The following is a 13,077-nucleotide window of genomic DNA, read 5'->3' as shown; positions in this document are numbered from 1 at the left end:
AACTGGACATGTTTTGCTTCTTGTGGGGTCACTGTGGGACCCCTCCAGTCAGTGTTTATTTAGCAGTTCCATCTTTTGAGTATTGTACGATCATCATTGGATGTTAATCAAAATCACCAGGAGGTCAGTGGTTTATTTGAGGCAAGAAGGTGCCTATCAGTGAAAGTAATTGAGGGACCATTGGGATGTGGGGTATTAATTACTGAGGATTCAGAAGTTAGGGAAGTGATGGACAGCTCCTGCTCAGTATTAGTGAATGCCAGTGGAATCACTGGTTTGGTGGGTGGGCACTGGTTGTTGGTCTTGGGGGTGGGATGCAATATTGTGAACTTGTAGAAAACAAGGGACTTGCTGGGGGACTCATGGAGGCTTGAGTCCCTGAATCCTTTTGGTTGCTATAAGCAGTTATTCTATGGGTGAGTAACTGAGGTATCACGACAGGTCTCTGGACTGTGGTGATAGATGTCACCAGAGATCAGTGGTCACTGAAGACTGGGTGGTACTTGGGAGCAGTGGCAACAATGAGGGGTTATAGGTATGTCTATGGTGGTAAGCAAAGGGCAGGAAGGCTGACAGTGACTGCTGGCTAGTTAGGGATTTTCTGTTCAAATAGGAGGTAAGTCTATTTACCTGATTGGGTAGGCTTGGCAGGATCTGACTGTCCAGACAGTTGGATCCGGCTGAGGGTATCATACTCATAGGTTGATGTCTATCTTACTGGTAGAGAGTAAGTCTTTCTATCTAGCTGAAGGCCTACTGGGTGAGTCAAATCTTTACTGAGATAAAATTTTTGTCCAATTGAGGGGAAGGGTTTTGTCTTCTGCTTGACTGGGGTCCACATTTCAATAAGCTGGGGAGAGGTGGTCCATATTTCTTTATGGTCACAGGTCTATCTGGATGTCTGGTTGACTTTTTCCCCCCACCTGCCCAGGAATCTGCCCATTTGTTTGGCCATCTGCCCAGCTGGGAGTCTGTTTCTCTAGGATTCTGCCTGGTTGGTTGGATAGTAATTTTCTATTGAGATATCTTTCTGCCTATCTGGCTGATCTGAGAGACTAGCCAAAAACTGCTCCGTGGCCTTGAACTTTTAAGTGGCTAAGGCCACACTTGTGTACCAGCTGGGTTGGGGGTCTGTCCTTTCTGGTCAGAAGTCCACCCTCACTTCTTGTTCAATCCATCAGCCTTCTTGATGTCTAATTGTCCCTCTATACCTCCTCCAGCATCCCAATGTTCCTGGTCTGCTCTCTGCTCATCTCAGGTTGGGTTTGTGGGATGGTAAGATTCCAGAGACCTTGACCAGCAGCCTTGGCCAACCCCACCTCTCCCTTCTCCCGGAGTAGTACAGTGTTCTTGCAACTGGACTTGCTGCTGCAGGTGGTCCTCCTGTTTCCTGATACCAGCTGGTGGGTGCTCAGCTACACCTGCACAATGCTAGCAGGAGCCCAACTTATATTTTGTAGTTTTTGCTAGGCTTCTTGAAATCTCCTCAGAGGTTCATTTTCAGTATTGTGAATCAAGGATCCCTCCTGGACCCTCCCTGGGAAAGGTATCAACAGCTCCAGGTGTGGGAATACAGACCAAGGAGAAAGTCATCCTATCTTGTTGGACTCACTGCCAAAACTCCCAGGCCCTAGCTCTTTATGAAGATAGGAGTTCTGCCCTTAGGACCTGTCCTGCAATTTAGCTTCAGGAAATGGGAGAAAATCCTTGGGAATGGGGGGGGGGGGCATGTCTTCTCCCCATCTCAAAAAAATGAAATCCTGAAACTGCACATCCCAAGTTCTCCCTATACTGGCCACCTTTCTAGGGCAGACCCCAGATAGTTCTCTTAGAGGAACAGGCAAACAAATACTCCCACATTGTCACTGGCAGCACCCCTGGGGCCTCTGAACTATGGAGTTGGCCAGGTGCCTGTGACCCTGGCCTGCCCGCCCCCCCCCAAAGAACAGTAGAAGTTGAAGAATTATGTTAAGTGCACTTAGGTGGAAGCCCATGTCCCACTAAACTGGCTGCAATGAAGACCTTACCACCCCCATCCTATGTTCTTTCCTAGGACACATACTAGAAGGAAAATTTCTGATCCAAGAACATGCCCTTAAGACTTTTGATATTTAGTTTCAGAAGTTCGTAACCTGCGACTGTCTTGATCTATCACATCAGCAGAGAAAGTTAAAACATGGTTGGTAAAAACATGGGTTATTGAACTTATAAGAGGTGAAGAACTTAAGAGGAAAATCTTGTATTAGTCCTAATAGCACTGCTACACATCATCTCTTTGATTCATTAGAGTGCTAGTAATGGGCACAAGGGAATCATTCCACTGGCTGCTCAGTGAGCATCATGGTTCATAGCAGCAAAAGGGAAACTTTGGAGGTGCCCACAAACGGGTACAGTTGTACAAATTAGGGTATACCAAAGTAGGATATAATGTTTTTAAAAATATCCATGTACATTTTAGTATACAACTTGGTGAGTTTGGAAATGTGTATACTTGTGAAATCATTACCACAATCTATGCTGTAAAGATACTCACCACCTTCAAATGTTTCCTCCCATCCTATTATTATTTTGTAATCCTCCCATATTTTTAAACATACAATACTGTTAACTGCTAGTACTTTGCTATACAATAGATCTCTAGGACTTAGTTTAAGTTGAATAACTAAAACATCATTACATTTAACTAATACCTCCCCCATTTCTACCTTCCCTTAGTCCCTGGCAACCAGTTTGTGATTTTTGGTAAGTGACATACTTTTTTTTTTTTTCTGAAATGACAGGTGTAGTTCTTTTGAGTTGGAGTCTTGATGTTTGTTGACCAGGATGGTCTTGAACCAAGAGATCCTCCTGCTCCAGCCTCCAGAGTAGCCAGAACTACAGGTGTACACTGTGCTGCCCAGCTGTAAGTGACATTATGCAGTATTTGATCTTCTGTGTTTAGCTTATTTGACTTGGTATGATGCCCTTGAAGTTCATCAGTGTTGGAAATGACAGGGTTTCTTTCGTTTTTATGTGTGGTATGTATATTCCACATTTTCCTTATTCATTTGTCCAGGAATGGACTCATTTCTGTATCTTGGCTGTTATGCATAATGCTGCAATGAACATGAGATAACCTCTTCCAGATACAGATTTCATTTTCTTTGGGTGTATACCCAGAAGTGGGACTGCCGGGTGGTATGGTAGTTCTAGTTTTAATATCTTGAGGAACTACCATCCTGATTTCCATGAAGGCTGTCCCAGTTTCCATTTCCACCAACAGTGCACAGGAGTTCTTTTTTCTCTACATCCTTGTCAATTTTTTTAAAAATGTAATTATCCTAACAGATGTGAAGTGACATCTCATTGTGGTTTTCATTTGCATTTCCCTGATGATCAGTAGCATTAAGCATTTTTTCATATACCCTTTGGTCATTTATATCTTTCAAGAAATGTCTGTTCATGTCCTTTGACATTTTTTAGAAGTTAGGTATTTGTTTCCTTGCTGTTGAGTCATTTGAGTTTCTCTGAAACCTAACCCCCAAGGTCTTGTTTTTAGGAGTTGGGCCCTGGGAGGATATCAGATCGTGAGGGTTCTACACTCATGAATGGGATTAGTGCCCTTAGGAAAGAGGTGTGAGCGAGCTTGTTCACACCTTCCACCCTGTGGGGACACAACTAGAAGGTGCCATCTATTAGCCAGGAAGTAGGCTCTCAGACACTGAATCTGCTGACACCATGATCTGGGACTTCCCAGCCTCCAGGTCTGTGAGCATTAACAAATGATCCAGTTTGTGGTGTTATAGCAGCACAAACTGAACTAGTGTAATAACCCTTTATCAGATAGATGGTGTGTTTTCTCCCACTTTTAGATGTGGCACTGAGAAAGTTCTTGAGGTAGATATTAAAGAAGCATGGTGTGAAACGTTGTGATAGGCTCTCAGTGTGCAGACGTAGGAAGGGCCTTCCACTTGTGTATGAACTACATTATCTCCAGAAGGATGGGTACCTTGCTGATGCACTGGGCATCCAATTAGGAGGGGACTCTTTTGTTATTGTGGGAAAACACTTACTGACTAGAATGAGCTGCCTCTGGAGTTATACGCCTGATTTTCTTTGGAGTGTGGGGGGGCACCTAGATTTTTTTTCTCTGAGTTTGAAGTGTAAAAGTGACACATCTGAAAACATACATTACTGTGCATGGCGAAAAATAAACCACCTTCCTAGTCCCTCTACTTTCAAATTCAGCCCTATGCTTCACAGGTTATTACTATTAGCTTTTTCAAGTAGCTGGTCAGACACATTCTATTCATGATATATAGCTGTTTCTCCCTTATCCAAAGTAAATACATTCCAAGACCCTCACTGGATGCCTGAAACCCCAGATAGTACTGAACACCATATATACTTTTTCCTTTACATACCTGTAATAGTTTAGTTTATAAATTAGGGATAGTAAAAGACTGACGACAATTAAAGCATAACAAAAATTATGTATGGTTTTTCTCTTTTCTAAAACATCTCATTGTATGCACCCCTGTTGACCAAGAATAAGAGATAGGAGGAGGTGTGTACAGTAGTACACATATTTTAATTGGTACTGGGGAGACTAAAACCCAGGGGTGCCTAACCACTGACCCATGTCTGCAGTCCCTGTTTAATTTATATTTTGAGACAGGGTCTCACTGAGTTGCTGAGATAACTGAATTCACGATCCTCCTGCCCCAGCCTCCCAAGCTGCTAGGAGGACAGGCATGCACCACCATGCAGTGCTTATCAATTTGTACATATATTTTTTGCCTGGCAGTTTTTTTTTTTTTTTTTTTTTTCCTTTTTAACCAGAGGGATCATGTTCTGCACACAATTCTGAACCTTGACGTCTTTCCCTCTAATGATAACATTAGGATGCCACAAGTTGTCTGGGCTTTCAAGTGCATGTGGATCTGCCTCCTTTTCATCAGGTGGTTTCCTACTTTTATTATGATAAGCAATGTTTCAGGAACATCACTGAAGAAACCTCTATGCATATGTATGCAAGTGTATATGAAGAATAAATTCCTACAAGTGGAATTATGTCTTTAAAAGGTAGTAGAGGTTGTGCTTGTTCCATGACCACCATTAGCCAATGTGAGTACTTGCTCCCCAAGTCCGCGCTGGGTGTTATCACACCTCCAAGCATCACGTTTCCCCAGCTGATTTTGCACTTCTTTAATTATGACTGAGGTAGTGCATCTTTTCAAACACCTAATGGCAACATGAAGAGAGTTCTGGATATTGGTTCATGATTTAAATGTACTAACACTACTGAATTGTATACTTAAAAATGGTTAAAATGGCTATTTTTATATGGTGTTTTCCACTATTAAAAATAAATAAGATTCTGAACACAACAGGTATTAATGGGAAAAAAAAAAAATTCCTCACTGGCCACCTGTGTGTATTGTGGCATTCTGTTACCACATGTTCACTTTCTCTATATAAACAACTGCTCACCTCTGCATTGGCTGATTAAGTCTATTAGTTGTGGAAAATTTCAAATGCTAGAGAAGAGAGTATGGTACAGTGAGTCTGAGTTAATATCTCAATGTTGCTTTCAAAGCCCCAACTGCTACTTATATCCACTCCACCACTGAACTTTTGAAGCAAATCACAGATTTTACACCTTTATATCCATAAATATTTCCATATTTATCTCTAAAAGGTAAGTGCTTAATAAAAACTACAATATCATTGTCACATCTAAAATTACCAGGTTATTCCTTTAAATCATCCCATGTCCAGTTAGTATTCAGGTTTCCATGATTATGGTACATCTGTCTGAACTAGGAACCAAATTAGGTCCATTCATTGCAATGTTGACAAGTCTCTTTTAAACTTCCTTGAGATATCTACCTATAAAAAGTAAAAAGTTCTAGTTGGAGACATGCCAGTTTATCAGTGGTGGTTGAAAGCCATTCAGAATTTGGGGACAGCCTGGGCAAAAAAGTGAGAACCTGTCCCTTAAAAACCAAAACCAAAACCAAATCACCATTAACTAAGAACCTGCCCTGTTCACACTACCCAAAGCAATATACAGATTCAATGTAATTCCCATCAAAATACTAATGACATTCTTCAGAGAACTAGGAAAAACAGTCCCAATATTCATTTGGAAAAATTAAAGACCCAGAATAGCCAAAGCAATTCTAAGCCAAAAATATAACGCTGGAGGCGTCACAATAACGGACTTCAAATTACACTACAGAGCTATATAGTAACAAAAATTCCATGGTACTGGCATAAAAACAGACATATAGACCAACAGTATAGAAAAGAAGACACAGAAACACACACATCTACAATCATCTGATCCTTCACTAAGGTGCCAAAATCATACACTGAAGACAGCCTTTTAACAAATGACACTGGGAAAACTGGTTATTTATATGTATAAGAAGGAAGACCCTTATCTCTCGCTCTGCACAAAACTCAATGCAAAATGAATCAAAGACCTTTAGTCCAAGAAGAAAACCTAGCGTCAACACTTCAGCATAGAGGCACAGACAATGACTTTCTCAAGAGGACCCCTACAACTCAGGAAACAATGCCAAAAGTTAACAAATGGATGGCATCAAATTAAAAAGTTTTTGTACAGTAAAGGAAACAATTAGTAATGCAGAGAACCCATAGCATAGGGTTTGCTAGCTATTCTTTTGACAGCTATATTTATATTAATATCTAGAATATATTAAAAACTGAAAAAAACTTCACACCAAAAATATAATCTGAGTCTAATAATCACACAAGTTAAAAAGACACTTCTCAAAAGAAGACATACAAATGGTCAACAAATACATGAAAAAATGTTCATCACTGGCAATTAGGGAAATGCAAGTACCAGTCAGAATGGCATTAATCAAAATACAAACAATAAATGCTGGAGAGGGTGTGGAGAAAGAACACTTTAACATTACTGGTGGGATTATAAACTAGTACAATCCCTTGGAAATCAGTATGGAGGTTCCTCAAAAGACTAGACAAGGAACCACTGTACAACCCAGCTATACCATTCCTTGGTATTTATCTAGAAGAATTAAAAAGTCACCATACTACAGTGATACAAGCACACCCATGTTTATAGCAGCACAATTCATAACAGCCAAACTATGGAACCAGTCTTGGAGTCCATGAATGGATGAATGGATAAAAAGACAATGTGGTATGTATACACAATGGAATTTTATTCAGTTGTAAAGAAAAATAAAATTATGTGATTTGCAGTAAAATGGACAGAACTAGAGACCATCATGTTAAGTGAAATAAGCCAAACTCAGAAAATGAAGGGTTGGATGTTTTCTCCCAGATGTGGAAGCAAGATAGGAAAAAGGAAGATGGGGGCAGATCTCATGAAAATCAGAGGGAAATGTAGAGGAAAAGTAACGGGGATGGGAGGGAAGGAAGGGAGGGAAGAAAGGGCTGGGAAGTGATATTAGCCAAATTGCATTGTTATACCATGTGCATGCAGAAATATATAACAAAAATCCCACTATTATGCACAACTAAAATGCACCAATAAAAAATGTGGGAAGGAAAAAAAAAACCTGCCTTGTATTGGGGAAACTGGAGTGGATGGGGCCACAGCAGGGGGTATCCTTGGACAAACCTGGGATGGTTGTGTGTGTGCTAGGGAAAGGTCCAAAGTTGAAAACCAGATGAATTATGGGGACATGCAATGGTAGCGTGGTGGCCAGCACCACAAAAAATATCCCACATCCTAATTCCTAGAACCTGTTAATATGACTATTTTTAAAGAGTCTTTGCAGATGTAATTAAGTGTAGAATCTTGAAATGCAGATATTAACCCAGGTCATCCCCTGGCCTCTAAACCCATGACATAGGTCCTTATTAGAGAGACAGAGACTCGACAAAGAAAAAGGAGGAAGCATGTGAAGATGCTGGCTAACAATGAAGTGATGCAACCACATGCCAAGAATTGCTTGGCAACCACCAGAAGCTAAAGACCAAGTAAAGGATCCCCGCCATTCCCTTAGAACCCCTGCTAGAGTCTTGGAGGAAGCTGACACTTTGATCTTGGACTTTGGCCTTCAGAATTGTGAGGGAATAATTTTCTGTTGTTTAAGCCACCTGGTCTGTTGTATTTTGTCATGGCAGCCAAAGAAAATGAATGCAGAACAACACATTTTTCTACTCTTCTATGTGTTTTGCAATCTCTACAACTGACAAAACTCAATGACATATTCCTCAGGATGCAGTGAAGCTGTGGCAAAGTGGCAGAGGTCTAGTAGAAGGAATTGGATTCTGTAAGTGAGGCTAAGCTGCAGGGGTCCCTCAAGGTCCCATCAGTCTTGCCCCAAACACTGGCCTAAGTTGGTACCCCACCCCCACTTCTGAGGTCCCCTTTCTCACTGGGTGTCAGGGCCTTGGCACAGTTATCCAGATAGTGTCTGCTACCTCACCCCATCACTCAGCTTTTAGGAAAGTCATGAAGAACCACACCCCCACTTTTGTCCTGCCCTGCCTGACATATTTCCCATATTTCCTCACAGGCCTCTCCCACCTGCCTGAGAAATTTCTTATTGTTATTCCTCTCCTCTCATTAAACTCAAGTGCATTCTGCAGGATCTTGACAAGTCTGCTTAAAATCAGGGCCCTTGGGTACGGAAAGGGAATGGGGGCACAGAGAGATCATAAACTGGGAGAAGCCAATGAGGAAACCTTACCTCCCAGCACTGCACTGACCCTCCCCATGTGACACCTGATAACCTTCCCATGGGAGAACTGGAAGTGGCCCATTGGTATCACTGTTTCCAGTCAATGGAGGGAAGGTGCACCCACCTGAATGGGGCAGGGGAGGGGATCCTGTTTAACACTGAGCCCAGCCTAGGCCCTCTAATCAGGTTCAATGCTCACATGGAGTTTGTCACCAGTGACAATGTCTCACTCAGCTACCATTCTATAGCACTCACAGGGCCCAACTCCCAAGGAGATAGCCACACCCAACCTCTCAGACAAGATCATGTTAACCCCCTTGTTGATATAAAGCCTGAGTCCATCCAACAACCATCAGATCCCCTACCCAAGGAGACTCCAAGGGCTTTACCTTTCAGGCTTAGCCTGACAGTATGCCCATCCTGACTAGTCAGAGATAGGTGGGAGGTGTGATACAAAGAGTTTATTTTGGACCCTCCAGCCTACCATAGTCCCACACCTGATCTCAAGGGTCCATCTGGAACAAACCCCTCTCCCAGGTTCCAAGTCTATATCCTGACTGGAGAGCATGCTCACTCGGTGCTCAGAAAGACTCTCTTGCGTGCAGTGTTGGTATAGGGGTGCCAGCGCCACTCCACATCTGCTGTGGCCTCCTGCTCCAGCGTGCCCAGGCGAATCATATACACTGGATAGAGGAACAGGGAGATCATCACCTGCACACCAGCCTCTCCTCCTTTACCTCCTAATGTGGGATAAAACCCCAAACTCACACTTCAGCTCAAATCGAGGCCCAACCTCAGTCAGCTCCACATTGCGATGGTCCACCTTCTTGTAAATGTGGTGCCTGAGGAAAATGATATGGCAGGAGTGTGAGCTGGAAAATGTGTGTGTCAGCTACAGTAGTATGAAGGACACAGAGGCACATGCCAATCCAGGCCCAGCCCAAAGACCCACCGGAATGAGATGTAATCATCCTGGTTTGCAAAGGTGATGACCCGGTGGCTGTCATCTTTGGGCACAGGGAACAGGTACCGGAGGATGTCTGAAACCTGGAGTACAAGGAAGGAAAGCAGCAAATACCTGGCCTGGTCCCCAATTCTTTCCCCAAGGCCCCTACACTTACCCGCTTGCCCAATCGAGAGGTGAAGCCATGTGTGATGAGGTGAGGTTTGGCCTCTGACACAGTGTCCAGGTCAGGGATGTCATGTCTCATAACCACATTGCACAGTGTGAAGTATGCAGTAGGGCCAAACGGGAGGTGGCTTATGATAAGCCCCACTGTGGAGGTCAAGTAGGCTGTCAGAGACCCCATCTGCCCTCAAGAGACCTCCATCCCCTCTCCCTCCCACCAGCCTCACCAGGTGTGCCTCGGTGCTCATGGACAACCAGGAGGTCGGTGACCCCATTGGCTTTACAGGCTCGCACTAGGGCCCCCACCTCATGTCGGCCTCGATTCATGCGTTGGGCACCCGGGAACACAAGCTTTAGCTCCTGCACATGGATCACAGAGTCCCATCAAGATTGGGGCTGCTAGTCTTAGGTGTACCCACTTGCTTCCTGCCCACCAATACCTTTGCAAACATCTTCAGGCGGGAACTGGGATCCCGGGAGGTAGTGATCATGACCTTGGGATCCTCAACCCCAGCCCATCGATATTCATCATCTACATGACTGGTCACACCTGTTAAAAGTATGGAGGGGCAAGAATTCAACATTGTCTTGGAAGTAAACTGCTAACTTGGGAACAGGTAACTCTCTCTGAGAAATCTTCAACGATGGGAATGCAGCACACCCACAAGAGCTAAGAGGGTGGTTACTAGCTACCAAGCACAAGTGCAACTGAGGGATGGACTCTTCCATGTTTGTAAAAGTTGGGATTCTATTGACAGACTCCTCTGCCTCACAATAAACATCGGAAATGTTTGTGATTCCTTTCTTGTTTTTTGAATGATACAATGCCTGAAATATTGGGGTGCCAATGTTATGTTGAGTGTTAGGGACACTCTCCTGAGCTGGCACACATTCCAGTGGGTGAGACAATTAGAAAGCAGAACACAAGTGGACCACTACTATGTTGTATAAATGGAACTGGAAGGACTCAGGGAAAGCCCCTTACAGTGCCATTTATGCAAACAAAAGGGTACCTGGGGGACAGTTCCAGGAGCAATTGCCATGGAAACTCTTCTTAAGTGGGAAAGTCCCCAGTGTGTCTGAGGAAGGCAGGGAGGCTAGTGGGCAGAGGAGCTGGTTCAGTGTTAGGAGGACTGTGCTGTGTAGTCACCTTCACCACCGGCATCATCAAACTCCAGGGACCCCTGTAAGGCCAAAGCCTCCCGGCGTAACTCAGTGGGAATCAGGCGGTTTTCTGTGGGGGAAAAACAGGGCCTGAGTAAGACATAAGCAAGGAAGCTCTCATTTTATACCACATTCTGCAGCTTACAGGATTGTACAAATTTGATTAAAAAAAAAAAAAGTCACTCCTTTCTGAGCAGAGACAATTCAGGATTATTGGGAGAAAGAGAAGCAACAAGTTGGTCTACTTGCCAATTTGTGGTCACTAGGAACTTCATTTTCTATGACTCTTGAATCTCATGTCTTAAAAGATTTCTAGAATATTTCATCACAAGCATACAGTCAGATGAAAATTTAAAAAATTAATTTTTTAGGGCTGGGGGTACAGTTCAGCAGTAGGATGAATGAAGTACTCAGTTCTATCCCAAGCAATGAAAACAAACAAAATTATTATTACTTTTTTTTTTTTTTTGTGGTGCTAGGCATCCAACTCAGGAATTTATGCATATAAGGAAAGTGCTCTACTACTAAGGCACATCCCCAGCTTAGAATTGATTTTTTAAAGAAACACAAACTTTTTCATGTAGGAAGGTAGGCCAGCAACTCTAAAGCTCTTAAACAAGAAATCCACTAATCATAATGCAGAAAATGCCTCAGCTGGCTTTGGGCCAGAGATTTCCTTTGTGGACTGAAGCAGGGCTGGCAGGGGACTGGGCTGTGTAGTCTCTCCCACCACCAACTCTGGTATACAGAACGAAACCTGAGAATACCTGTGTGCCTAGCTCTGCTCTCCAGCTTGCCCTGGAGGTGCATTTGCACATGGAAGAGGAAATCCTTACAGGGCTAAAAGATTAAGATTCTTGTAACGCAGTATTAAAGGGAGTAAGAACACGAAGGGGGGATAATTTATAAGACCATATAAAAAATCTAAAACTTGGAAAGAACTAGTGCACTGGAAATAAAGTTAATAAGCTGGTTCAGCAGAAAATGACAATTAACATGGAAAGAACATTCACAAACCGGCAGGAAGCCCTAAGTAAAGCGGACAGTAAATATTGAAAAGATGTTCGTCCACACTAGCACAAACATACTAGTATTTTGTTTTATACGGCTAGATTACAAGGTCTTTGAATGGCTCGCTTGCACTGCAGGGGCTGGGCGGCCGTACCTTCGAGCGCTCGCCGAACTTTCTCCTTCTTCTCCTGGGCAGATCGCTGGGCATCCTCGCGGGCCTTTCGGTACAGGTATTCGCGGCGCATGCGAGCCTCGCGGCGCAGCTGGGAAACACCAGGTTACACTACTTGCCCCCGAGCCCGAAGGACCTTAACCGCACCCCTCCGCGAGTCCCCCACCCCTAAAACGGGAGTTAGAACATCCCTCTTACCATCCTGAACGCCGCTTCCACGTGACTGAAGAACCTGTGGGTGTGGTCGGCGGGACGCAGCCTTTGCTTCCGCCCTCAACCAAAAGGGTCGCTAATGGCTTCGTCAGAGTCTTCGGCTGTCGAAGAATGCCCGATGTTAAGATGGCTGAAGAGTGGAAGGCGTCGCAAGGCGATTGGTCAAAATGGCATTCCGAGCTCGCTGGAGCAACCAATAAACTGGAGACAGGATGCTTGCTACTGACGTTAATAAAGATGTCTGCTCACGACTTTACTACCCGATACGTCGGTGCACGACGCCTGGTTTTAAAACGACGAACCGCTAAAACAGTCATAATTGCAGCTGAAAACAGTCCACCAACTGTAAAAGGGGCAAGACGGATGACTGAGTAGTTGGGTTATATAGGTGGGCTCTAGAGCTTCTGGCACTAAGTTTAAAGCCCCTGCTCCCTTAATCAAAATGGTTGCCATACAACTTCGCCTTTTTACATTGCCTTAGCGGTAGTACGACTTTTAAAGTTCATCCGCTTCTCGAAGCGATTCAGAACCACCTTTATCCCTCGCAGTCCGGTTGGCCGACTCGCTTGAGGCGCTAGGCAGAGATACCAATTCATCAGCGCTCTTTCCAGGAGCGTGCTTGCAGTTAAAGGGGGTCAGTCGCCACCTCGAGACCGTTGGCATCCGGGCTACTACGGGGAACGCATCTCAGGGGCGTG

General features: G+C 43.9%; 1 protein-coding gene across 1 annotated transcript; it reads right to left on the bottom strand.

The window, feature by feature from the left end:
- Nucleotides 1-6,774: 6,774 nt before the first annotated feature.
- On the bottom strand, nt 6,775-13,007 carry LOC306658091 (U3 small nucleolar ribonucleoprotein IMP4). Its single transcript, XM_079134802.1, has 9 exons — nt 12,365-13,007; nt 12,149-12,257; nt 10,970-11,053; nt 10,260-10,369; nt 10,047-10,179; nt 9,812-9,966; nt 9,643-9,737; nt 9,459-9,532; nt 6,775-9,373 (listed from the first exon to the last, which is right to left on the bottom strand). Exons 1-9 carry the CDS (start codon nt 12,365-12,367, stop codon nt 9,261-9,263), a joined length of 876 nt encoding a protein of 291 aa, XP_078990928.1. The 5' UTR covers nt 12,368-13,007; the 3' UTR covers nt 6,775-9,260.
- Nucleotides 13,008-13,077: the final 70 nt, after the last annotated feature.

This window comes from Sciurus vulgaris (genome assembly GCF_902686455.1).
Source record: "Sciurus vulgaris genome assembly, chromosome: 3".
NCBI lineage: Eukaryota > Metazoa > Chordata > Mammalia > Rodentia > Sciuridae > Sciurus > Sciurus vulgaris.
Note: the sequence above shows the minus strand (reverse complement) of the source record. Positions and strands in the feature narration are given on the sequence as shown.

Excerpts from the sequence above, each read along its gene's own strand:
- LOC306658091 (XM_079134802.1), bottom strand. Across the intron at positions 11,054-12,148 it reads AGTTCGGCGAGCGCTCGAAG|AAAACCGCCTGATTCCCACT; the intron begins GTACGGCCGCCC and ends TTTCCCCCACAG. Across the intron at positions 10,180-10,259 it reads GCCTGAAGATGTTTGCAAAG|GAGCTAAAGCTTGTGTTCCC; the intron begins GTATTGGTGGGC and ends ATCCATGTGCAG.